The 26,506-nt window shown below is 24.7% G+C and overlaps 7 protein-coding genes across 7 annotated transcripts; 3 read left to right on the forward strand and 4 right to left on the reverse strand.

Moving 5' to 3' along the window:
• Window positions 1-1,870: 1,870 nt before the first annotated feature.
• Window positions 1,871-2,904, forward strand: OCT59_019808 (uncharacterized protein). Its single transcript, XM_025317283.2, has one exon. The coding sequence runs from the start codon at window positions 1,947-1,949 to the stop codon at window positions 2,829-2,831; it is 885 nt and encodes a 294-aa protein (XP_025178544.1). The 5' UTR covers window positions 1,871-1,946; the 3' UTR covers window positions 2,832-2,904.
• On the reverse strand, window positions 2,845-4,656 carry OCT59_019809 (uncharacterized protein). The gene has a single exon (XM_025317282.2). It carries the CDS (start codon window positions 4,544-4,546, stop codon window positions 3,005-3,007), a length of 1,542 nt encoding a protein of 513 aa, XP_025178543.1. The 5' UTR covers window positions 4,547-4,656; the 3' UTR covers window positions 2,845-3,004.
• A 7,289-nt stretch (window positions 4,657-11,945) lies between these two features.
• Window positions 11,946-13,591, forward strand: OCT59_019810 (uncharacterized protein; the record flags this gene model as incomplete). The annotated part of the gene is made up of 4 exons (XM_025333400.2): window positions 11,946-11,990; window positions 12,099-12,566; window positions 12,660-13,494; window positions 13,560-13,591. The coding sequence occupies 4 exons, from the start codon at window positions 11,946-11,948 to the stop codon at window positions 13,589-13,591; spliced, it is 1,380 nt and encodes a 459-aa protein (XP_025178542.1).
• Window positions 13,592-14,448: 857 nt separating this feature from the next.
• OCT59_019811 (uncharacterized protein) lies at window positions 14,449-15,138 on the forward strand. Its single transcript, XM_025317281.2, has 2 exons — window positions 14,449-14,492; window positions 14,576-15,138. The coding sequence occupies exon 2, from the start codon at window positions 14,576-14,578 to the stop codon at window positions 15,014-15,016; it is 441 nt and encodes a 146-aa protein (XP_025178541.1). The 5' UTR covers window positions 14,449-14,492; the 3' UTR covers window positions 15,017-15,138.
• A 606-nt stretch (window positions 15,139-15,744) lies between these two features.
• OCT59_019812 (uncharacterized protein) lies at window positions 15,745-16,557 on the reverse strand (the record flags this gene model as incomplete). Its single annotated transcript, XM_025310810.1, has 1 exon — window positions 15,745-16,557. One exon carries the CDS (start codon window positions 16,555-16,557, stop codon window positions 15,745-15,747), a length of 813 nt encoding a protein of 270 aa, XP_025178540.1.
• A 1,865-nt stretch (window positions 16,558-18,422) lies between these two features.
• Window positions 18,423-19,534, reverse strand: OCT59_019813 (uncharacterized protein). The gene is made up of 2 exons (XM_025330368.2): window positions 18,692-19,534; window positions 18,423-18,571 (listed from the first exon to the last, which is right to left on the reverse strand). The coding sequence occupies exon 1, from the start codon at window positions 19,328-19,330 to the stop codon at window positions 18,710-18,712; it is 621 nt and encodes a 206-aa protein (XP_025178539.1). The 5' UTR covers window positions 19,331-19,534; the 3' UTR covers window positions 18,423-18,571; window positions 18,692-18,709.
• A 4,422-nt stretch (window positions 19,535-23,956) lies between these two features.
• Window positions 23,957-24,769, reverse strand: OCT59_019814 (uncharacterized protein; the record flags this gene model as incomplete). The annotated part of the gene is made up of 1 exon (XM_025333399.2): window positions 23,957-24,769. The coding sequence occupies one exon, from the start codon at window positions 24,767-24,769 to the stop codon at window positions 23,957-23,959; it is 813 nt and encodes a 270-aa protein (XP_025178538.2).
• Between the last annotated feature and the right edge of the window lie 1,737 nt (window positions 24,770-26,506).

A 26,506-nucleotide genomic window follows, 5' to 3' on the forward strand; every position in this document is an offset into this window, starting at 1 on the left:
TCACTGATAATGAATGGATAAAATGGAATCAGAAAATTTTTACTTTTGTTTTTTAACAAAATATCATAAACATTTCATTTTTGTTTCTTTTAGACTCTATGCGGCTAGAGAAAAGTGGCGTGTTCAATATATTTCAAAAAAACTGGATAAATTGTTCAGAAATGATGTTTAGAAAAACAAAATTATTATTTTATTGATAACTAGTCATATGTTCTAAATAGAGATGATGATTATGGATTATTTAAACATAACTTTCAGTCACTTTTGGAGAAATATAATAATGCAATTCCACAAAATAATACTGATACCAAGTTGACTCTGCTACGTTTGAAAATGAGTACGTAGGAATTGGATGCTGAGGCGTCAAGTTATGCAACCTTGTAAGAATTCCTCTACTCATAATTTATAATTATTCCTATGTAAATAATGTAATAACAACATATTATTATTATTACTTATAATCGATAGCTTACGTGTTTCTAGACACCTATAAACTCGTTGTAGATGTTAACGTGTGTCAGAATCTTCATATCGCAAATAGACTATGAAAAGGAGTTTTTTGGATGTAATCTGGATGAAATGTACTAAGTAATTTAGTTCCCTGGTTAAATATTTATATTTCATCTCATAAATTTTATCTCGTAATCATGAGATATTGATCAAAAAGTACCATTTGGAATTAAAGAGATAATATGAAATGCCGGTAATTGGTTTCATAACACAATTTTACCAACCAATGAATATAGCCTAACTGAATTCAGGAGAAGTGGTTGTATCATGAGACGCATAAATGAGAATAATGAAAAGATTCTCAAAGGTAAGAAGCTTTTGGTCGTAATATCATGAAATAATCTAGTTACCAGACATGCGGCTGACTCTCTTTAGGATTTGACTAGAATCATCCAAATCTTAAAAATTTAGAAATTCTGTGCTTATGTTTGGTATCACTTGCTAATATTAAAGTATTATTTATAATATTTATCAAAAGAAATGTTGTTTATTATATGCACCGGATTGTCGAAGTTTATCTGGTCGACATTATAATGAGTTTGATTCCTAATGTACCTATACAATTAAAGAAGTTACTCAGTATTATATATTTAAGGTAACAAATCTTATTCACTTTCATCGATCGCGATCGCTGTCATGGTATTGTAATTTGATACTAACTCTTTAATGATATTGACAGAACGTGACATTAAGTTTATGACATCTCCACAGAAAAATCTTGAACTTTTATTTTTTATTTTCATCTTGTCATGAATAATTTATACTTTGTTCTGTGATAATACCAACGAATTATTCGTGTACTCATGCAATAAACTTATCAATTTAGAGAATTTTACCAATGTATGGTGAACTTGTTCAACCAAACTTTATGTTAAATGAATGAGATATCCAGAATATAAAAAAATTTGTATCATCCTTATTCATTAAAATTCGCAAATTTCTTTAATTATTACTTTGGGATCCGATAAATGCCATTAAGATAAGGAAATAATTTTATTCATTTAATATTTTAAAATAATTTGCTCGATGGATAGGTTAAATATATTTATCTTTGATAATACTTTTTTCCGATAAAAAAAGATATCTTTATTTCAATGTAAGCAATAAAACTTTCGAATTTACGTTAAGATATTTTACTATGAGTGCTTATGTTTAACGCTACACAGTTAATGCATAACTTCGGCCAAAAGTACATAAGGGTAGAATTCAAATGTCATGTGAAATTCAAAAGTTATTCATTAGTACATGTGATCAGTATAATATAAATAAAGTGCAACACATAAAAATGTGTGTAGCACACGTGATGGACCACGAGTTAATCTTATATAAAGGAGAAATGTCAGTCCTCAGTAAATTTCCTGAGAACATTCTTTCTTCTTTTAATAATTGTTGATTGAACTTTTATTAAAGAAGTTTTAGTTTTGTACATTACAAATATGTTAAAATTTTTTGGAAGTAAAAAACAGGCAACATCCGCCACAGAAAAACAACACAAAACAACTGCAACTGCAAGCACCACAACAAGCACGACTATAGACCCTATATCAATACCTGGTGATAATAAGATTATTCCAGAATTGGCACCACTAGAAGAAAATCAATTTAAAGAAAATGATTTATTTATGTTTAATAAAGCGTTAAACTATGTTGTTGTACGTACTTCACCAAATTCGAACGATATTGAAATACTTCATCCTATTACTGTTCCAAAAGAATTTATTATTAATCCAGAAACGGAAAAACTGGAAATTATTGAAGATAATAATAAAAATGAAAAAGATATAGATAAACCTGTAATGTTAAGTGGTGAACAACAACAAATATTACATGAAATATATTCTAAACAAATAATAAAATCAAAGAACTCACCATATCAATGCACGCTTAAACAATTATATAATGATTATATAATAGGAGAAGCAACCCGTATCTCATCGGTAGGAGAACCAATAATCACCATTCATACTCCTCATTTAGAAACCAAATTACGTAGAACGGGTGCACTTAGTAATACATGGCATTTTAATTTTGAAGAAAAAGATTACAGATGGAAACCAACCTCACTTGGTGCAAAAGATTCCGATTTAATATGTGAATTAATCGAATATGAAGTACCTCCTTATACTAGTAGTAGCGGAATTGGCAAAAAGAAAAAGAAAGAACTTGTGGCTACTCTGAAGAGGAAAAGTGAAAACTGGGATATGATTGGTGATCTACAAATTCTTGAGAAAGCTTGGCAGAATGTTAAACAACATCGTGATTTAGAAATTCTTTTAGTAATTAGTTGTTTAATTATGTTGGATATTATTGAGACCTCGTAACATTTTTACTTTTAAATTATATAAATAAATAAATAAATTTACATTTTATTTTTATTTTTTGATTTTTTTTTACAAATATGAGTTTATATTGTAGTCACGTGTTCCTTAATCTAATCAATACAATGTTTCAAAGTATATACAATTTTTTTTTTGTCGATTAAGTTGGCTTCTAATTAACGGTGGCGAGATAATATTTGAGCTTTACTAATTGTATTATTATTTTTTATGACGGCAGGGAAATAACAAATATCTACTATTTGATTTGATACATCTATTTTATCCCAAGCACCTTTCATACTATGTTCATCAACATTTGTACCCTGATCATAATAAACTAATTTTGGTTGAGGTTCTAAGGATTTTAATTTAAAATAAATTAGAGAAATAAATCTTAATATAATTTGTTTTGCTTCCTCTTTAACATGTGATGATTCTGCAGTAGGAAGTGTACGATATCCTTCCATGGATTTTAAGAGTTGTGATACTAATGAATTGATAAATGGATGTGTACCATTTTCAAAAGTTGAAAAGGAGGAGGTACTTAATGATGAGTAGATTAAAGAACGAAGTTTAGTACATGTTTTTCTGAGAGATTCGTCTCCATTCGCACGAGCACCTGCAAACTTATTTAATAATTCAAACAATTTTTCGGTGGTATTCACCAAATCATATTCAAGATTATTGTCATCATAATCGTCTTCCAAATACGTATCCTTCACTGTAAAATAACCTTCGACTTGTTCATTAAGTAGAGACGTAATTTTTGCTTCTAATGCTGCGGACAAGCGCATTCTTGATTTTGAATTATCTTGGAATGATCCTAATTGATATGATTCTAACAACTCATTTGACGAGTCTTGATTAATTTCAATTTCATCACTTGATACGTTCGTGAACGTATGGAACAATCGTTGTAATTTTTTAATTTCATCTTTTATTCCGCTAGTTGATCCGTTCATGTGACCCTCATTCATCGTACCGTTTACGGAAGAAGAATACTCATTAACTTGATCTTCGTAAATTTTAACCTTTTTACGAAGTTTTTGAATTTCTTTCTCCTGTTTCTTTATTGTCTCGTAAGCATCATCATCTTTACTGGTATTGATCCCACTATAATCACTTTCAGGCAGACTATCTTTTGAAAAGTTAAATGAATCATTTAAACCAGTAGATCTTCTTTTATGAACATGATTACTTGATTCTCCATTACCGTTAGTATTCTTATGCTGTTTATATGTAGTTAATTTATCTTGTTCAGTTCTTAATCTATTCATTTGACTTTGTAATATAACCAGTTCAGTTTTTAATCCATCATCATCATGTTTCTTAACGGAACTTCCTTCATTAGCTTCATTGTCTCCAACAAATGTATCATCTTCTTCATCTAATAATTCACCATCAAGTTGAGCTTGAACTGAATTTTGAGCTTGAATTGAATTTAATAATTGAGTTGATACAGTATTTAGTAATTCATCAGGAATTGGTGTAACATTATCATTTTTCGGATGCTTTTTTTGTAAACTACCTATTAAATCACTTAAACCTTTATTTACTAATCGTATAATCTCTACTGATTCTTTACGTTGTTCTGTTAAATGTTCTACAACATTTATTAATCGTCGACATTCATCTTCATACACTTGTTTTGTTTCGTTACCTATGCGAATCCTACGTCGACTTGCATCACTGTTTCTTCTTTTAAAGACTTCGAACATGATGAGAATTTCACGGGATATTTACTTTACGGATGTGTTCTAATCGCGCACAAAAAAAAGTGATAAATTTTTTTTGTTTATTTTTTTTTAAAAAAAAAAACCAAATAAACAAAAAAAAATGGTTTGTTTATTGACAAGTGAATTTATTTGTTTTGTGGGGAATTCAGGATATTTATCATCATAACAATGGGATTGAGCAGGTGACATTCTGTGATGCACATGTACAAAATTCACACATAATCTTTTCTTCATAACGCTCGTGAAATTACATGACTCACGCATTAAATTCTACCTTTTTTTGAGAGTGTTTCTTTGTTTTTTTAAGAACAAGGAATTTCTTTACCTTATTTAGTAAAGTTATAGGTGCAAGTTTGTGAAATTTAAAAAAAGATTTAACGTCAATCCTGATATTTACTTATCATCATATTGTTGAGAAATTAAAGTTTTAATTCAAGAACAATGGATTTTATACCTATATTCTCTCTATTTTAAAGAAATTATCACAGGTGTTGCAAAAATGTCAAACAGTCGATTAACTTAAGAACGCAATGTGGGGAAAAAATAAAATCAATTTTAGAAATAAAAAAAAAGATCATTTTTTTAATTCAATTAACGATTTTAAATCAAAAGAATAAACAAAATTTTCTATTGTTCTCTTTACTTCTAAATAACCAACCATATTCTGATTTTTATGAAAAATTTTTCAATGCTACCTAATCAAGTATCTTTATAAGACAAAAATGCGCCCATTTAATGCGCTTTTCCATGTATAATGACCAAAACGTCACGCGATTTACCTTATACATTGGCTGATCTCTGATTAGTAATGCGAACGATGTTCGTGCTAATTATGCGATTATCAATTGGACGAGATTATCTAAATTAACAGCATGCAAAAAGTTTTTTATAAAAACTTTAATAAAACTCTTTTTAGTAAAAATGATTCAATTTTGTGTAAATCTTACCAAAATATTATAATTTGGCAATTTACAATATAATCTAAAAATAATATTGCTTTTCAAACTAAATATACCATTAGAATGGAAATTATTTACATAGTTGTTGCACTTATAAATTATAATACTATAAGTAAAATAAAATAATTATAATATTTATTAGGTTAAATTATTTGACTATAAGTATACTACAGTATAAATGTATGTTATTCTGCATATATCTTACACATATCAGGTACTGATAAGAGTAGAATAGGCATAAGATAATAAAAATAATATTTTTAAAAATTTATAAATTAAAAAATGCCAATAACTTTTTGTCTATTAAAATTAAAAATATAAAATACTACTATTTAATAAATATTATTATAACAAATCTAATAAAACTTTCTATAATCAATAGATAATAAAATAATTTATTATTTTATATATTAAAAATTAATTTAAAAATTTAATATTTAAATATTTTGTTTAATTAAATACAAAAATATTGCCTTCTATTTGTAAGTATAGGTATAAAAATAATAAATTAGTTAAAAAAATTAATTGCTAAAATAGATTATAATCTATGATATAATTTTGAAATTAAATAACTTTTAAAAATAAATAATTCCAATTGTTATAATTCTAAAAATAAGCAACTTATAAACTTTTGCAATAAAAATTTAATAAATATAATAAAAAAACATTTAATATTACTAAAATTACTTAATACTTTAAAATAATAAACAATTTATTAAGTATTATAAATATTAATTATATAAATTATTTTAGAAAATTTCTAAGGTTACATGGGGTGTTTGTACACGGGTCATATAAATATAATTTTTAATAGACTAATTTTTTATTTTTTAATTTGAAATTGAATGCTACCGACATTATACTCTTTTACTTTTTATTCTTATTATATTACAGATAAATATATGTATTTTCACCTGCTCTGCAAGTTTACTTAAGGCATTAAAGAAGGTTTTGAATGCCGTTTTTAATCTACTAATATGACCTGTGTTTAAACATTCTGTATACAAATAGAAATTGCCATTATTTTAAACTACAGTAATTTTTAACAATTTTTTTTTAATAATACTATTATGTCTTCTCTTTTTTTGTGATATATTATATTTATTTAAAAAAATATATATAATTCAAAATTAAATAACTTTATAATAAAAAAAGATTATTTAATTTCAGAATTATATAATATATATACTTCTCCGCTAATTAATTACGTTGTATTTTGGCGAACGGACCAATTCATTATTTATTATAAAATTACTATGAATTAATTACGTCTGTCAAAATACATTACGTCTGTCAAAATAAATTTAATTAGTATTTTGTCATTTTGACGAAAAGTATAATAATATATACTTATTTTTATTAATTATATGTAATTATATTAATTATATGATAAGTGATATCATAATATTAATGAAATTGCACGTGCCAGAAATCAGCTGATTTGAAAGGGGGTGGGGGGAGTCAAGCTTCAGATCAGGTCTATATATATCACGTGACATTTATATATCTAAATATAAATGTAAGTAATTTAATTATTTTTATATAATTATTATAATGCAATTATCTTGACTTCTAGTGATCCAATTTTAATAAACTTTTTTTTTAAATTTATAGATCTCATTTAGTTCTATAAATCTAGCTTTACAAAATAAAAAAAAGTTTGTCCAAATTGAATCACTAGAAGCCAAGATATTTGTATTTACATTATAATAATTATTATAATGCAATTATCTTGACTTCTAGTGATCCAATTTTAATAAACTTTTTTTTAATTTATAGCACTCATTTAGTTCTATAAATCTAGCTTTACAAAACAAAAAAAAGTTTGTTCAAATTGAATCACTAGAAGCCAAAATAATTATATAATACTAATTATTATGTATAATATTTAATATTCAATAATAATAATTTTTTTAGCCAATCAGATTTCAATCAGGTAGGGGTGGGGGGTTAAGGCTACTAATTGAGAGAAATCAGCTGATTTCTGGCATGCCCCTTATAAAATAAATAAACAAAATATCAATATTAATTATAAATGAATAAATTAAAAATAGATCATTAGATTTATTATGATGAAATATATTAAATGGCAATACTTTTATATCTTTAACTTTAATAAATTAAAAGATTTTTAAAAATAATTTATCATTACATATTGAAGTTAAAATTATGAAAATACTACTATTTAATATATTTTATTATAGTAAATCTAATAAGCTTTAAATTATTTTTTTAAACTTTATAGTATATAATCAATAATTAAAATAAAATTTTTCTTTTATAAAAATTTATATATTATTTACTAATCTGATTTTTTGCTTTTTAATTTTTAAAATATTAAATATAAAATTACAGATTATTAAAATTATATTTAGAAATAGCTCTAAAAACTATTTTTATAAATATTTATTTTAGCAAAAAGAATAAGTTTTCTTTATAAAAATCTTTTAATTTAAATATAACAGTTATTTAGTTAAACTACATGCATAGTTTCAAAAATGATTATGTATTTAAAAAAAAATTAAAAATCATTTTAAATACATTTGAAATTAAGCATTATTTTTTTTAATATTATAATTATCTTAAATTATTTAAGTAAATGCATCTTCTAGTTATTTTTATAATAATACTTTAGTTTAAATAATAATTAATAAGAATAAGAATATCTTTTAATATTCTTATAACAGTCCTTTAATTCAAATTTTATTTATTAATAAATTTATAATAATCTTTTTAAATAAATAAAATTTAGTTAATTACAATATATTATATTGCAATATTTGTATTTTCAAAATATTAAATATTACTAATACTTGTATTTTTTTTCTTTTAAGATATAAAAAAAATTTTTAAATATAGTTACCTTTTGAAATAAAATTAAAAACTAAAAAAAAAAATTACTGTTTTATTAGAATACTATAAAATAATTGAAAAAATAATAATAAAATATTTAACTTGAATTTTTAGTTATTTATTTTAATACTTTATATAAACAGCTCAAAATATTTTAATATAATATATTATATTGAATTTATATATATATTTTTATTGATTATTATTATATCCAATTGAATTATCTATTTCAAAAAAAAAATTAGTATAATTTTTATTTGTTTTAAGTTAAAACACTAATAAAAATATAAATAATAAAAAATTTATAAATTATAATTTTTATATCATTATTAAATTTACAATTTTTGAAGATTGTAAAGAAACTTAGATTTAAATTACAAAAATCTCTTTTTATTTATTTTTTTTTTTAAGAGTTAATACACACATTTTATTAAATGAATAGAAGTGATCCCTTTTTACCTATAATAAATCATTATATTTAAATATATTATTATAAACATACTTTTCAATATATAAATATATAAAAACAAATCTACTTTTTTTATAATATTAAAAATAAATTAGCAAAAAATATATTAAAAAATTTATTACTCTTTTTAAAATTTTTATTATTATTAAAAATACCGATAAACAAATTTTTAGTACTGATAAAATAATAAAAATTAAATATAATAATCTAAAAAAATAAATTAGAATATATATATACTGTATATAGCAAATAACATTTAGTTATTAAATAAAATATATAGTAGTAACTGAACTTTCAATTCTATTTATTTTATTTAATTGTATAAGCTATATTTTTAAATATTATTTAAAAAGTAGGTATAATTAATATATTAAAAAAATTTAAGAAATATCAAAAACAATTATTAGCAAATATTGGATAGAAAATAATAAAATTAGTTTAGATTTTATTATGATTAATATTTTAAACTTAGAAATTTTTTTTCAAAATAATTTATTAATTTTAATTTGAGGGATTTCTTTACAGAAATTTCAAGTTTTCAAACGATATCATTTGATATCATTTTAATATTGATTCAATATCAATTTAATATCGATATAATATCGAAATAAAATATTATCATTTCAACATCAAAATAATATTGAGATAGTATCAAAATGATATTAAAATAATAATTGAAATAACATCGAAATAATATATTTAAGTTTAACTTAAAGATATAAATTTTGATGTCATTTCAATTATTTTTTTGATATCATTTTGATATTAATTTAATATTGATTCAATATTAATATGATATCAAAATAATAATACTTTATTTCAATATTACATTGATATTAAATTGATATTGAATTAATATTGAAATAATGTCAAAACAATACCGTTAAGATAAACTTAACAATATCAATTCTATATTGATTAAAAATGTTAAGTTTCTGTAAAGTTTCCTCTTTTCATTATTTTTTATAAATTTCTGAAAAGGACTTATTTATATTTATAATTAAGAAAGGGATTTATTTATTTAATTATATTTACATCTTTAATTTTAATAATTCTTTTTGCTATTTTAAAAGATGGGTTTTATTATTTTATTTTAAAAAGTGATTAAGAACAGAAATTACAAAATCTTAGTATTTATATATTTTATAATTACACTAATTAATTTAAATATTTTATAACTAATTATAACTACCATATTTACCAAAAATAAGTAAGTATTAAAAATAAGCAAATTGTAAAATTTTATAAATGTAATTATAATTAAATAATACTTACAATGAAAAGAATATTACACAACAAATTAAATGATCATAAGCTATTAAGATTTAGTGTGATTTTGCTATAAATATTGAACAAATATTTTGTATCCAAAAATAAGCAATTCATAATAAAACAGGTTGCATAATCTTTCTAATTTTTCTAATAATGTTATTTACTTGTGTATGTAACTTTTTTTCCTGATGCATTATAGATACAATATATAACAATAAATTCTTCTAATAAAATAATCTTTATGTATGGTTTCTAGCAAAGGTAATGGTAATGTAAATGTTATTTCATTTTAAAGTAATAGCATGAGCATTTTTCCAATTTGAAATTAATTGTTTCAAATTGGTTTTATATTTGAAAACAAATGAAAAAAAATAATATACAAAAATAAATTTTTTCTGTTTTTTCTTTTAAAATGACATTAAATACCATTAAAAAAACAGAAATACTGTCAAACTTCTTTGGCAGCAAAAAATCTAAAATGTAAAAAATCTGTAAACGGTACGTTAGTTCATGGTAAAATTATTATCAGTTATAGGTTATCAGTCTCGTGAAAATTGACGCCTAAAAACACTGCTAAATTGGGATAATTGTTAAGCACAATCAACCATTTTACTATAGCTGGTAAAATAAAGGTATAACTTGAAAAAATCCAGAACTCGATGTATTATTTGTCATGACTTAAAAACCTTAGTTTTATTATATTCACTCGTCTTAGGAGAGTTCCTTTTTTGACATAAAAAGTAAAAGAAAACCGATTGTCTTAGGTTTATAATTATATGAATTATATAATTGGAAAAAGGTGTATTTTTTGATAAAACTACGATTCAAATATTTTGTAATAATATTCTGCAATTACTCCAATGTAAAACATCCCTTTAAAGTTCATATTTGGGGTGCAATCAGAAACGATGAAGATGGCAGTTGCCCTATATACAAGACTGACAGAGAAAATAGTAAGTATCTTGCAATCAATGAAGAATGGTTCTTTCTTTTAAGATCGACTGAATATAATTATATTGTATATAAATTTCAAGAAAACAAATCAAACAGAGGTTGAAACAGTAGGCATAAATAACAATAATGTTAAAGTTATTTTGATGCCTCAAAAAAAATTTTTTAAAAAAATTATTTCCTACAGGATGAATGACTCAGAAGGTGATGACGAGAATAATTATGATGACGACAGGTGAAAAATCCCTGCAGTAATGGCTCAGGAAGATCGGTCACATGGTACTCTTGAAACGAAATTTAGTATGATTTGCATATCGTGCATTCTTAATGTTGTGTATATTTATTATCCTAAAAAATGTGATGATGCTAAAGAAAAGTAGGCAAGGAAGATGGTGAAGATGCGGATATGACTAAATTATATGAAGAAATGACCTTTCTTTTTTTTTTTTAATGCCATTTAATTAATTTCAGGATTAAAGTCAAAAAAGTAGGAATAGTTAAACTAATATAAACTTTTCAAATAAGAGTTATTTTGTTAAATAATTTTCTTTCCTTTATATAAGTATTTATAATAAAAATTTTTTATGACTAAATGCTTACTTCGTCCCAATAATTTTTAAATTTCAGCAGAATTATAGGTAAAAATGATCTGAACCTGATTGGTGAAACAATTTAAAATTTTGTACGAGGGATCACGCATAATGGTATAAATTAAATTCTAACTCCGAACTCCGTAAATATTCTTAAATTCTTAATTCTTTAAAAATTCAAATTATTTACTGTAATAAAAAGTTCACTTTTCTTTTTCGTTAATTATAAGGTAAACATTATTTGAAATGAATGAAGATTATGGTGTGATTTATTCAAATTAATTATTATGGCAAATAATTTATGGAAAGAGATTGATTTTGATAATTATCAGGTAATATAAAACAAAAAATTTTGTCGTTGAATTTTTATATTTTAAAGTAATAATAATTTTCAACTATTTTTTTAATTTTTTTTTTTTGTTTTTTTTTTAAAAAAAAAGTATCATGTTACAATTTCTTCTATTAATTTAGAGGAAACTATTGAAAATAAAAAGATAGTTAAAATAGAAGATTTGGAAAAAAGAAAAGATGCGTATGGAACGTGTGGAGAATGTAACAGTCCTGGTACAGGAAGCAAATGGTGTCGAACTTGTAATGCTAAAAGATTTAAAGAAAATTTTAGTAATTGGACTAGTGAACATAAAGAAATTGATGAATTAATAAGAGAATCACAGATTAACGCTGTATATCATAAGAAATGTCTTGAGTGGATACCTTTTGAAGATTTTGAAGGGGTTACTCCTAAAGCCAAAGGTGGATTTGGAGAAATTTATGAAGCCAAATGGCCCAAAGGGTACATTTGTTATTGGGACATTGAAAATAAAGAATGGAATAGGAGATCAAATATCAAAGTTGCATTGAAGAAATTAGATGATTTTTTTGATAGGATTACAGAATTTTTAAATGAGGTAATTGAAATAGAAATAACAATTTAGAATTTTTATTTATACTATTATTTTGTATTTTATTAAAAAAAATCAACTATTTTTTTTTTTATGTAGATTAAATCTCATCTCGATATTTATCTTACGGACGTTATTCAATGTTATGGGATAACTAAAAATAAAGATTCAGGAAAATATATGATGGTTTTACAATTCTGTGAAAATGGAAATTTGAGAGAATATTTAAATAAATCTGAAAATTATTTAGATTATGAATCAAAAATTGAGCATTTATATATGATCGCGAGAGGACTTTCTGATATTCATAATGCTGGAAAAGTTCATAGAGACATTCATCCAGGAAATATATTATTTTGGAGCGCTTCATATATAAGTGATTTAGGAATGTGTCAACGAGAAAAAGATGGAAAACAAAATGAAATATTTGGAGCATTACGTTATATGGCGCCAGAAGTTTTACGAGGAAACAAATATACAAAGGCAGCAGATATTTACTCATTTGGAATAGTAATGCATGAATTTATATCAGAAGAGATTCCATATAATAAAGCTACACATGATAATAAAATTATTCAAGATAATAAATTATTAGCTTTATCAATATGTGATAATGGGGTCAGACCAGAAATTTCTGAAGATATACCAAAATTACTTGTAGATTTAATTACAAAATGTTGGGATGGTAAAGCAGAAAATCGACCAACTGCTAAAGAATTATGTCAAAAATTAAAGAAATTAGATGATGAAATAAAAAACCATGAAGATGAAGATAACGAAGATAGTGATAATAATGAACGTAATAAGGACAACAAGGGTAAACATAGCGGAATTCGTTCTCAGATTAAAGAATGTGAAAATTTTAGAAAAAAAGAAAAAATCAAATCAAAAAATAATTTAGATCCAGAAGCTTATATTAGTAAATCATTATCAGGTGAATTTATTTTCATTATTACAATTTTATTGTTTTTTTTTTATTTTTTATTAACTTTTTTTTAGTTATTTCAGATTGTTTAAGTTGTAAAATTTAAAGAAAATTTCTTAAAGTGGTTCTGATAGTGACCTATTTAGCGTCGTAATCCTGTTATATTTTTATTTATTTATTTATTTATTTATTATTTATTATCCTTACTCAAATTAGTCTAAGATTGTAAAATAAAAAAAAATTAATATTATTATTAACGTTTCTATCCTACCACCTATTAAGGTATTTATAATCATATATTCGTTTATTTATTTTTATATGTAATTATTTTGTTAAAATCTCCGAACATTTAATTTAGATTATGCGTGAAATTCTTATTTACAGCTTTACAGCACCAAAATTATGATGAACGTTCATATAGATTAATTTTATATTTCGGACTAAAAAAAAAGAAATTAATTTAGTTCTAAATGGATCTTCTAATCATCCGAATCATTAATTCCGACTGACATTAAATATTTCTGCCGGGATTAAGTGATTGATCGTCATTCATATATTATACGTTTTCGGAAGATATCACCATTGTAAATCGGAATCTATTCTAAATGCTTAATTTTCAATGCCAAAAAGTAATTTACCAGGTTTATTTGTTCCTAAAGTGTATTAGTAAGTTTATTTCTTTTTATATTATTTTTGATTAATGCATCTGAAAATCACGGTCTGTAATAATGACGGAATTCTGGAGTTTTGATCATTTTAATGATTAAATCATTTATTATTGCCCATTTTATATTAAAATAGAAATAACTTACCAAATGTGACAAAATGTTTGTATTATCATAATAAGATCATATGACATTTGTTGTATTATTTTTATTTGTTATTCAATGGTGATCAAATACTCTTATATAAACCAAGCAATTATCCTCGTTCTGTTTTTTTTTCTTTTTTCTTTTTCTTTTTAATTCTTTTAAACTAATTAAAAGGACATAATAATATTTTATAATGTAAGTATTTGAGCAAAATAATTGTTTTTTTCGTTGCGCGAATAAAATGTATTTATTTATTGACTTTAAAATTAAAAATTTAGATGAAAAATTATATGTATATAATGACTAAATCATCTCAATTACGGTTTTTCTTCATTAATCTTATAATTTTATCCCTATCTCAAATTACATACTCAGTACCTATAAATCGAAATCGAGGATGGGTATTTTGGTATTATTCAAATAATGGACAAACTAGAGATTGTGCAAATTATTGTATTCTCACTTTCTCCATTGTAGGAGTTATAATTTTATTATTAATTTTATGTGGACTTTTAAGCTGTTATCGTATAAAGAGACAAGCTTTAAAAGATGGATATCCTTCATTTAAAAGCTATTCTTTTTTCAGTAAGGAAATGGATAATAATGAGACAAATGGAAATGAGAAAAACGATAAAAGTAATAATAGTAAAAAAGGCAAAAAAAGTGGTAAAGGGGGAAGAAGGAGTGATAGTATGTCAGAAGTTCTCACTTCAAGTTAGAAGTAAATATTTCTTTCTTTTTTCTATATTTCCCTTTTCATTTTAATCTTAATATCATGTATATATTTTTTTACCTATAAATAAAATATGTTATATGTTATAATGTTATTGAAAATGATTAAAGTTATTATACGATTTGGACGGTCCCGGATAATGACATTATGCGAGTGAGATTGATTGGCAATGCCGTTAATAATTTAGGAATTTATCGTCATGAACTAACCACACAAATGTTTGAATGTTTCCGTTGCCCCTAATATGGTTAGTGCAGTTAGTGCAGTCAGTACAGACTTACAGACTGGCTGGTTTTTGTCAAATTCTTTGTGATTTGGATTTGGAATCAAAAGTTAGACAGTTAATATGTAATGTAAAACAAAAACGCCCACATGTGGTGCAGCAAAAAAAATAGGTATATATTAAGAAAAAAAAAGGAAATTTATTCTTTTTTTTTTTACTTGATAGGGGAAATAATTTCGCAAATAGAAAATTTAATGCATATGATGAGAACAGTATACTAGATTATTTATACAGGGGTAAAATGCGAATGTTAGGACAAGTTTTATCTAATTGAAATGTATGAATCAATTTCTATTATTTCTATTTAATATAATTTCTATTATTCTATCTCTATATCTCTATAACTTTGAAAACTATTAATTTAAACATGCCATGCTATATAATTGCTATTTACTAATGGTAATATTAAATGTGTAATTGTGTAATTATTGTTAATTATCATAATCATCATTATTATTGGTAGTAGAGGGGGATGATGGCTCGGATGATGATGAAGGTTTTTCATAATTTAGAGGGGTTGCCGGAGTAGGTTCCCGAAATTTTGGAGGACTATCTGTTAAAGAGTCGTCTGTTGGTTCGTAAGTTTCATCGTCAGATTCCTCTTCGTAAATATCTTCATCATCAGGTTCTTCTTCAACTTCACGAATTTGTTCATCATCAAGTTCTTCGTCTTCACGATATTCTTGATGTTCATCATCGAGTTCTTCATGACGAGAGACAGGCGTATTATTCATAGGAGAAGGAATACAATCCACTGAATCAATTGGTTTTGTTTTAGATTCATTATGATCCCATTGTTTAAATTTATCGTGATTATTTGGTTTTCTTTTGGGCTGATATTTATAGGATGGATACATCGCTTCATGTTCCTTTTTAACTTCTGAAGCTAATTCTTCGAAAAATTTCTGGTGTACGGTTGACAATTCTTTCCACAAAATATTACTAATCTTTTTTGAAATTGGTACTAATTTTTGTTTATTAATACCATTATCATCACAAAATCTCCTGATTATATCTAATAAACCAAACTTTGCCAGTTGATTGGTGTAGATTATATTCGAATTTGAAGGTCGTTTGATCGGATTTGATCCTTTTTTGGTTTTTTTGTTTACTTGCAACAACTCTTTTGCTTTTGGCATCTCATCATTATCGATTGCAATCCTAAGTAAGTTCAACACATCCTCCATGTTATCTTTATTTTCATTATATGCTTGTGTAGCCCATTTATCCAATTCTTGTGTCATTGTTAATATGTCCTAATACTATTTATAAAAATTTGTTATTTCTTTTTTTAAAGATAGAGGTGCCAAAAAGACTTTCTTGACTCTTGATACTAATAGATTGGTACTTCTCTTTAATAAAGAAGTAGCGTCAGAGTTGATCTTTGGCTCTAGGTAGAGATAATATTAGTGACCTTAACTCTTGATTGATATTGATATTTCGAAATGTTGGCCAATTTAAGAAAGAAGTAGTGCAAAAGAGTTGTCCTTGACCCTCGATATTTATAGAGGTAATGGTAAAGGATTTAACCTTAACTTTTGATTGATATCAAAACGGTAATAGCTTTTTTTTTTTAAAAAAAAGGGAGGATCAAATGTTAGAGGGTTTAATCCTGATTCTTGATATCTATAATTTTAAAAAGAATGTCAAAAATTTGATCTTTGACTCAGAGGATTTATTGATTTTTATTCCTTAAAGGAAAGTGAGGTCAAGAATTTTGATCTTGACTACCTCTGAGGTAGGTCAAAAGATTTGATTTGATGATACCAATAGATTGCTTTTTAGAAGAAATGCTGATGTTCGAGAAGGGCGCTGTTTAAATATAAATTTTTCTGACTGTTGTTTAAATATAATTTTTTTTATCATATTAGTTGACATAATTGTAATATGTCTTACGAAAATGCGGCTTCAAAGAAATCATATTGAAACAAAGAATTATAGTTAAGATAATTTTATTTTTGGAACAAATCATCATACGCTCGCACATTTATTTCCGTTTTTTTTTTGTTTTTCTAATGATTACTTTTAACTTTCGTTACGGCCGATGAGAGTAATATTTACGAACAAAAATTATGCCAAGGTATAAATCTTTCTTTCAAAAATTTAATTTTACCAAATTTGGAAATTCATATATTAATGTTGTGTCATTTCATTCATTGTTTAATTATATTATATCTCGTCATGTTTTTTAATATTTATTCATATTTATTAAAATTTGGTAACTATTAATTAACAAATTTCATTGTAATTTTTATTATAAATTTCAAATTTCATTGTATAAAAGAAATAATTCTATTGGAAAAATTGGAAAATTGGAAAAATCGTAATATTAACATATAATATAATGTAAACAATGAAATTTGGATAAGAATAAATAATAATAATACTATTTACTTATCAAACAATCAATAACGGACGAAATGATTAAATTATAATATGTTTTCATAACAAAGGAATATTACGAGAATATTACAAAATATAATTATCTTTCACCATTTTTAGTAGGTTCTGTACTCTGAGAATAATGATTTGAGAAATAACACAAAATTTTATTTCTTTTGTATATATTCCATTTTTTATTGTTAAAAATGCTAAAATGAATGAATGATTGATAATTTCTAAATCATTTTGTTATAATTTTTTTTAAGAATTTTTGTTTTCATTTTTTAAATAAAAAAATACGATATTTTTAGCATATTGTTTTGCAACCTAAAAAAAATTCGGTATATTTCGGATTTTGTATTAATAACGACTTCCGTTCATTTTTTTTTGGAGAAATAATACCGTGTTAGTAAGTTGGTTTATTTTAGGAAATATTACTAAGTTGACGAGAGAAGAAATCCGAACGAAAGACTCAAATTTGTATATACACGAAGTATAATGCATAATACACTGATGGAATATCAACCTGTTTTCAATATAAATACGACAAATCAAAACTTTTAATCATCATTGTGGCACAAAACAAACGATCGGGCCGAAAGAATTGTCTAGTGTTATATGACTAGTTAATATTGTGTGTTACGACTGTTACGTGATAAATATAACAATATTTGATAAGCGTTAGGCCATTAAATAACTGTCATAAATGCGGATAAAGTTAGTGATAATAAAAAGGTAATATAATAGTCTTAATAGTCTTAAGAATTTATTATTTGATATTCAATGAGATTATAAGAATTTATTAATTAAAACTATACAAATTTTGAAATAATGAATTTCGATATCATGAAAAATTAATTTCATCACCATATAAAACTATATAAAACGAACGAAATAAAAAAAAAACTAAATTAGCCCAAAAAATGTCATTGAAAAAAAGTTCAATAAAAGGATAATAAAAATAATTAACAAAATTGTTTAAAAATAAATACTTACTATTGCCAAATACAGTATTTAATTCTCGTCATCAGAACTATCGAGAATTAATTCATCTAATTCATCTTGTTTTTCTGTTAATTTATTTTCTGTTGCTTTTGTTGATGAGCTCGTCGAATCTTCATAGTGTTCTTCTACTTGTTCGTCGAGAGGAAGAGAAGAATCATCTGTTTCCGTTTTAAAGTCGTATAGTTTATAAGTAGTACGGACTTTTCTCTTTCTTACCGCATACTTGTAATTCGGGTATAACTTTTTGTGTTCTACATTAACTTTTAATGCCAATTCTTCAAAAAAGTTTTGATGTTCGCTTGATAAATCTTCCCATAAGATTTTACTGAGTTTTTTTGAAATTGGTACTAATTTTTGTTTATTAATTCCATGTTTTTCACAAAAATTTCTTATAATATTTAGTAAACCAAATTTGCCAATTTGATTGGTATAAATAATAATTGAATTAGGAGGTCTTTTGATTTTTTTATCTGAATCATGATATCGCAATATTTCGTTCGCTTTTGGCATTTCATCATTATCAATTTTCTTTTCAAGTAAAATTAAAAGGTTGTCCAATTCCTCTTTATTTTCAGAACGGACTTGTAAAGTTAATTCACTAATATCAGTAACTAGAGACTCTTGAGCCATGTTCGTTAATTATTACTTTTTTTTTAAAAAAAAAGAATACTAGAAGAAATGTTTGGTCTCGAATCTTTGATTACTGAGACTTAATATTTCAAAAAAAAATTCATAAAAATACAATTCGTCGTCCCATTTTATAGAAAAAAAAAAATTGGCCAAAGATAATGATGCTTTTTTTAGAAATAGGAACAAAGCGAAAATTTCATGACCGTGTGTATATATTCATTGATGGATAATTAAATAAAGTTATCGTCACACGAATTGTTTCACAATGATTAACCACATCCAAATTTGTACTGATAAAAGTGATAAAAAGATAAATTTGATTGTTTACGGTTATTTCATATAATATGAATATATCAATGTATTATTCATTGTTTAACCAAATTTGATTTTTTCTCAGGTTTTTTTCTTTTTGTTTTTCATTAAAAGTAATACTAACCCTAGAATATTCCCAAAGAAAGCTCCTAGCTATTCTATTTTTAATATGAGAAATAAATTTAGTATTTGAAATATTTTCTTATAATTTGTTTATTTCCGAAAAGAATGGCTGACCGGTAAAATAAAAATAAAAATACAATTACAATTTAAAAAAGAAAGACGATTAAGTTCAATTACTTAAAGAAAACAATGGAGTCAAATTTCTAAATTTACAAATTCCTATAAAGTCTTAAAATAAAATTACGTAGTCAAGCATTCCAACATTCATAAGATATAATCAAGAGCTTTCTTGTAATTCACATAGTAATAATTTATCGATTATTCTAATGATATTGTTTTTCTTATAATAATAATAGAAAATAATAATAGAAAATATACCGAATTAATATCTCATATTTATCTCATATATATCACATTTTCATTTTTACTAATTGTTAAGGGGAGACGGTATCCGGACTTTTCGTCGAAGTTCAATTCGAAGCAATTTCGCCGAAGAAATGTTTCACCAAAGTACCATTATGGAATTTTTTAATTTTCCTTTACTTTTTTTAGAAGACGAACGAATTATTTACACATTATATTAATTCGCGCTTGTTTATTTTTTTTTAGCCCTATAAAAAATTTTCAGAAAAAATGATCACGTGTCTGAGTTTCTTCGGAATAAAAACTAGAAAAATGATCATTTATCGGAGTATTTTCTAGAATTTTTTTATAGGGCAGTTAAAGGAAATTAATTTTACTCAATCTTAAGTTCAAAAAAGATAACAAATTCATCGTATTTATCAATTTTCCAAAACAAGTGAAAATAAAGAGAATTTGTTCTTTGAACATTTTTTATTTTCTTTGTATCGAATTGTACTATGTCCTTCGACGAAATGGACGATTCGGGAAAAGGATTCGGCGAAATGTCCATTCAACGAAATGCCTATTCGGGGAAATATCCCTTCGGCGAAACTTCCTTTTGGCGAATTAGTTTCGGTGAAACGTACCGTAACCTTTTTTATTTATTTATTTTATTAAAAAAAAAAAAGATTAAAAGTTTTCATAAATCGAAATATTTGGTTGGATCAATTTTTTATTAAATAAAATGGGATATAAATCATATCAAGTATTCGGGTTTGCAAACTAGGCTTGCAAATTTAACATTTAACTCTGCAACTCTTAACAGAAATGAATCTTTGATTCTCATTTGCGAGTTACGGACCGTACTAGATTAATACATAAAGTCCGCTCAAAAGAAAACTTTACCTATTTTTTTGGGCTCGATATTTCAATACTCTTCAAGTGAACTCAGTAAAGTATACTTGATCTTATAAATAAATGTAAAAAAATAGTTGCAAACAAATTACAATTTTAAATTAAAATTGAATAAATGCGTTTACTTTTATTATTTATTTAATATGTACTATACTATAAGTCTATAACTTAATATATAAATGCTAAAACAGAATTTAGTGGAGAGAACCGATCACTTCAATGATTCAAATTTTTTTTTTAATTTTTCTCACAGTCTTGCAGTAACACATGATATTTTTGGTCATGATAGTACGTATTTCTTTAATCATTAACAATTCGATACAAAGAAAATATTCAAAAAACAAATTAAATTAAATTCTCTTTAAACTATTCTATTTTCACTTGTTACGGAAAATTGACGAATACGATGAATTTGTCAAATAAAACCAATTTCCTTTAATTAAAAAAAAATAGACAAACGCGACATATTATAATATGTTGTCTTCTAAAGAAGAAAAGGAAAATTAAAAAATTCCATATCTTTGGCGAAATGTCCCTTCGTTCGAAATGGCACTTCGGTGAAACATGAAATTATTTTTCAGTGAAATGGACTTCAGTAAAAAGTCCAGATATCGATATTTTTAAGTAGCACAGGCGTAATGCATTGTACTGTATATAAAAAAAAAGTTCCTCTGAAGTCTGATCTGAACCTAAATCTGTAATTTGACCACTATTCATATGATCCTAATTTTTATTGAAGCTTTACTAAATTACTTCCAATTATGTTTTACTAATCAGAAATTCAGTACGTCAACGCTAATAAAATTTACCCCTCTTTGTGCATGGAAATGTTTAAATAATTAAATTTACTAGTGATTATTTTCCCTCCTTCGGTTCTTCCTCTTCACGTTAAACGAACGATTAAATTGAGTGGCTAAGTTAATTTGAAAATTTTAATTCACGTATTTATAGATTACTTATGATATCAATACATGTATCGGACTTATAAATATTTTAATATGGAGCTTGTTTTAAATTATTCAAATGATTCTTACGAAGAAACATCATGATCAAGTATAGAATGACAAATTATTCTGCAAAGCGGATTTTTCAATTCACTTTTTAAAATATAATACATTTGTATCTAAATTAAAGGATACCTTTAGTAAATGAGTTGGCTGAGATAGTTGTCGGTAAGTGCCAAAATAAGGTGAGGCGGCTACAGTACAATTTATAGACAGCCATTTCACCGACATGAAATTAACCGACGCCATTTTGCTGACTTCCATTCTACCGACATGAAAATTTACCTACTCCACTTCACCAAAATGTCATTTTACCGACATGTAAAATTACCCGACTTGCCATTTCACCAAAATGTCATTTTGTCGACATGTAAAATTACCCGACTTGCCATTTCTTCGTTTTTGATAAATTTAATTTGTTATAAGTACAAATATTTTGTTCTACTGCAATTTAATGTTTCATAGGTCAAGTTAAAAGTAATAGATTGATTTGTAGAAAATATATATCCAAAGATAAGACTTGTATCGTAGTTCGATCTTACTTTAAAGACTTTGGTTTTATAATCAAAATCTTCAGCTCATTCAGCTTATGGAAAAGTACGTTGATGATAGTGAAAATTTACCATAACAGATAATAATTTTTATGCATTACAGAAACAACTAAAACCCAATTTTGTCTTCTGCTCTTTTAAGATTTTTTTTTTTCAAATCCTTTTGGCTCTTTTAAAAATTGTAACCTTCTTTTTGGTTCAAACAAATCTTTCTATGTGTGGTACATGGTTCAATAATGTCTACTCTGTAAAAAAAGTCGTTCCGTTTTCTATTTTCTATCTTTTTTCCGTAAAAGGCTCATATTTCCGGAATAACCTTATATCACGGAATTTATCGAATTATTTACATTTTCCATGAATGGATCCGTGAAAGGCTCATTTTTACAGAAATAAACGATAAAATTTTTTATATGGCTACCGGAAATTTACAACTTTTCTCTGTAAATATTTGTGTAAACTGCTTTTCGACGAGCGGGATCTTGTTTATTTCATCGACAATCATTTCACCTTTACCGACAAACACCGACAATCATTCCGCCGACGGAATCATTTTACCAACAGTAATTCACTGACAGTTTTGAAATCCTAATCCTAACTCTAACCCTAACCCTAACTCTAGTCCTAAATTTCCTTATCGGTGAGTCGTCTGTCGGTGAGATAATTGTCGGTAAAATGATTGTAGAAATGAATGTGACCCCGACGGACAAAAATATAAATTCTTTAGTCGGCTTGTATCCAGTGGTTATACCAATTAGACTATAATTATAATGTATAATGATTTCATGCATAGGAATGATAATCCCAATTAATTATCTAATTCATTATCTAAGGCTTTTGAGGAATTTCTATTGTCTGGATCATCAAACCTATTCGAATTAAATGAATTATTTGTGTAATTGTCTCCAATTTTGGCGTATGAATTGTGTAAACCACGCGTAATTATATAGATGTTGTATTACCCTACGTGATGTTTCTCTACAGATCGAAATATTATCTACAATTCACAAAGGCGGATCACTACAAAATATGGAATTTTTAATTCTGTATTACATTATTTTCCTTATTTAATATAAAATAATTGATCATAAAAAAAGTAAAAATTAATTGTTAGGTTACTAATAAAGATATGATAAATGTTTATTAAATATATGATATGATAATATGATAATAAAAATAATATATTGAAGAATTGATAGTTTGTGTGGATGATTGAATGATATTGAATGATGTAGAAAAGTCTCTAATTCTATATGATATATCTAAAGTTTCTATATTTTGTAATAAAAAAGGATTAAACCCAAATTACAAATCTATTCAGATAAAAAATATTATATTATAAAGTTCAATAACAACCATTATTTATGCTGAGAGGAAGAAAGTTATAATGTTGGAGCAGCATATGTTGTAAATTTTGGAAGGTCGTCATCAAAACTTCCATTATAACTACCACTACCTCCATAACTACCTCCATAACTACTTTCATAACTATCTTCATAACTATAACTACTTTCGTAACTATCTTCATAACTACTTTCATAACTACCTTCGAAACTACCTTCATAACTACCTTCATAACTACCTTCATAACTACCTTCATGACTACCTTCATAACTACCTTCATAACTATCTTCGTAACTACCTTCATTCATTTGTCCAAATCCATTACCTTCGTCTTGAAAAATAACAGGCACATGAATAGATGGATTACTCGTAGGAAAAGAAATATGATCAGCCGGATTTATTTTAGGTTTATATTGTCTAATTTTGACGGCGTTACTTTTCTTTCTGTTTGGTTGATATTTATAATCCGGATATAACCTTTTATGTTCTTTTTCAACTTCTTCAGCTAAATTAGAAAAAATGTTCTTATGTTCGATTGATAATTCATTCCATATGTTTTTACTAATTATCTTCGATATTGGAACTAATCTTTGTTTATTAATTTTATGATTATCACAGAAATTTCTGATGATATCTAATAAGCCATATTTATTAAGTAGTACTGAAAAAATTATATATGAATTCGGAGGTCGCTTTATTTTTTTATCTTTTGAATTTTGATCCTGCAAAAATTCGTTCGCTTCTGGCACTTTAGTATTTACAGTTGTATTTTTAAGTGAATCTAAATTAACTTTGTTCTCAGTACAAACTTGGAGAGTTAACATATTCAAATCACTTGAATCAGTCGACATATTTTCTCGTTGGCTTTTTTTTCTTTTAATAGATGAAAAACTTTTTCTTTGAGAATATGAGGAAGTTGAATATTTTTTCTTTTTAAAAGATGACAGAAGGTGAATAATAAGGACAAATAAATTAATATATATATAAATATAAATATTAATATATATATATATAAAATGTCTTTTTAACTCTTTTGATTTTTATGATCTGAATTACAAACGATGTGAGCATCTCATATTTATAGAAAAAATATGATCTATAAATATAATTAAATGTAATATTTGTTAACAATATTTTATTATCATAAAAAAAACTATTCACGTTATTTTTTCACAGAAATCCTTATTTGGAAATAAAGCTATCAATTTCTGTATTACTGCAGCGGAGTTTGAAAATCTCATTGTTTTTGAATTTGGAAATTCTCTGAAGTTTTCTACGTTTTCTATGTCCAAAAAAATGGAACATTTTTAAGGAATAATTTCTAACATATTTTTCTATTTTTAATGTATGATTGTACTTTTTTACTTTTTTAAATCTTTTTAGCTAGATCATTTTTAATTAAAGAACGATGATCGAACATAAAAAAGAAAAAAGAAAAAGGAAAGAAAGAAATAGATAGATTCTAAAAATATTTTTTTCGACGTCAAAAGGAGTTTTTTTTTTTATTTATTATTATTTTTTTTTTTTTCGAAAAAGAAAAAAATAAAAATAAAAAGGTTACCGAGAATTCTTTTTGAGGGATTTATGTATAATAAATGTTTTTGGTTATAAAAATATATAAATTCTGGAGTTATTTCCCGACAGAGTGTGTAACGTTGTGATTCATGTGATTTATATAAAGAAGGAAAATGCATTGTCATTGTCTAACAAAATGATTATATGCATTAAAAAATTCTTAACAACTTTTATGATCAAGCATAAATTAAGCTTCAATATAATGAATATCTTTTTTTCTATGACGCATAAAAAAAAAATAATTGGATCATTTTTTGAAAATTTGATTAATTCACAAGTTTACAAATTGGGTATATATCATTATTATTTAAAACATGCATAATATATTATAATAATATTAGATTTTAAACTTTTTTTAGTATTTAATAAATGTCATTGAATATGGAAAAAAATATTTTTAGCCGAAAAATCTTGAAACAATGAGTTTTTTCTTAATGAAATAAACATCAAATGATATTATGTATGGATTTGCATAAATCGTATCCTAAACTGGGTTATTATTCTTTTTTTTCTTTTTTTCTTTTTATTAAAAAATATTTATTATTTATTTAATTATTTATTTAATATATTTTTTATTATATTTTTTATTATAATTCATACGGTTCTCTGGCGAAAATAATGACGGTACCGAACGTAGGATCAGCATTTTCTTTATCCAAATTAATGTTTGTAAAACTAAATGGTCTTTCATAATACTATTTTTAAAAAACAATAAAAAAATTTGAAACATTATTAATTTTTTTTTTATGCCCAATTTATGTTAAGAAGTTATAAATTTAATAAAAATGACTCTTCAGTAAAAGTATATTATAAAATTTATTAAATATGAAAAAACTCTACCTAATTTTTCAAAAAAAAAAATTTAGGCAAATATTTACTTAAATTTGACTATGGTAATATTTTTTTTTTTTATTATGGGTCGCTGAGAAATGGGATCAATTTTTACATTAAGCGAAGTACTGTGTAACGTACATATGACCTCTAATTTTAATTTTAATTTCATCACGTGCAAT

The sequence above is a fragment of the Rhizophagus irregularis genome, chromosome 29 (assembly GCF_026210795.1).
Source record: "Rhizophagus irregularis chromosome 29, complete sequence".
NCBI classification, from domain to species: domain Eukaryota; kingdom Fungi; phylum Glomeromycota; class Glomeromycetes; order Glomerales; family Glomeraceae; genus Rhizophagus; species Rhizophagus irregularis.

Bases quoted from the DNA above. Each gene is read 5' to 3' on its own strand.
- OCT59_019809 (XM_025317282.2), bottom strand. From the start codon at position 4,546: ATGTTCGAAGTCTTTAAAAGAAGAAACAGTGATGCAAGTCGACGTAGG.
- OCT59_019813 (XM_025330368.2), bottom strand. From the start codon at position 19,330: ATGGCTCAAGAGTCTCTAGTTACTGATATTAGTGAATTAACTTTACAA.
- OCT59_019811 (XM_025317281.2), top strand. From the start codon at position 14,576: ATGAAAAATTATATGTATATAATGACTAAATCATCTCAATTACGGTTT.
- OCT59_019808 (XM_025317283.2), top strand. From the start codon at position 1,947: ATGTTAAAATTTTTTGGAAGTAAAAAACAGGCAACATCCGCCACAGAA.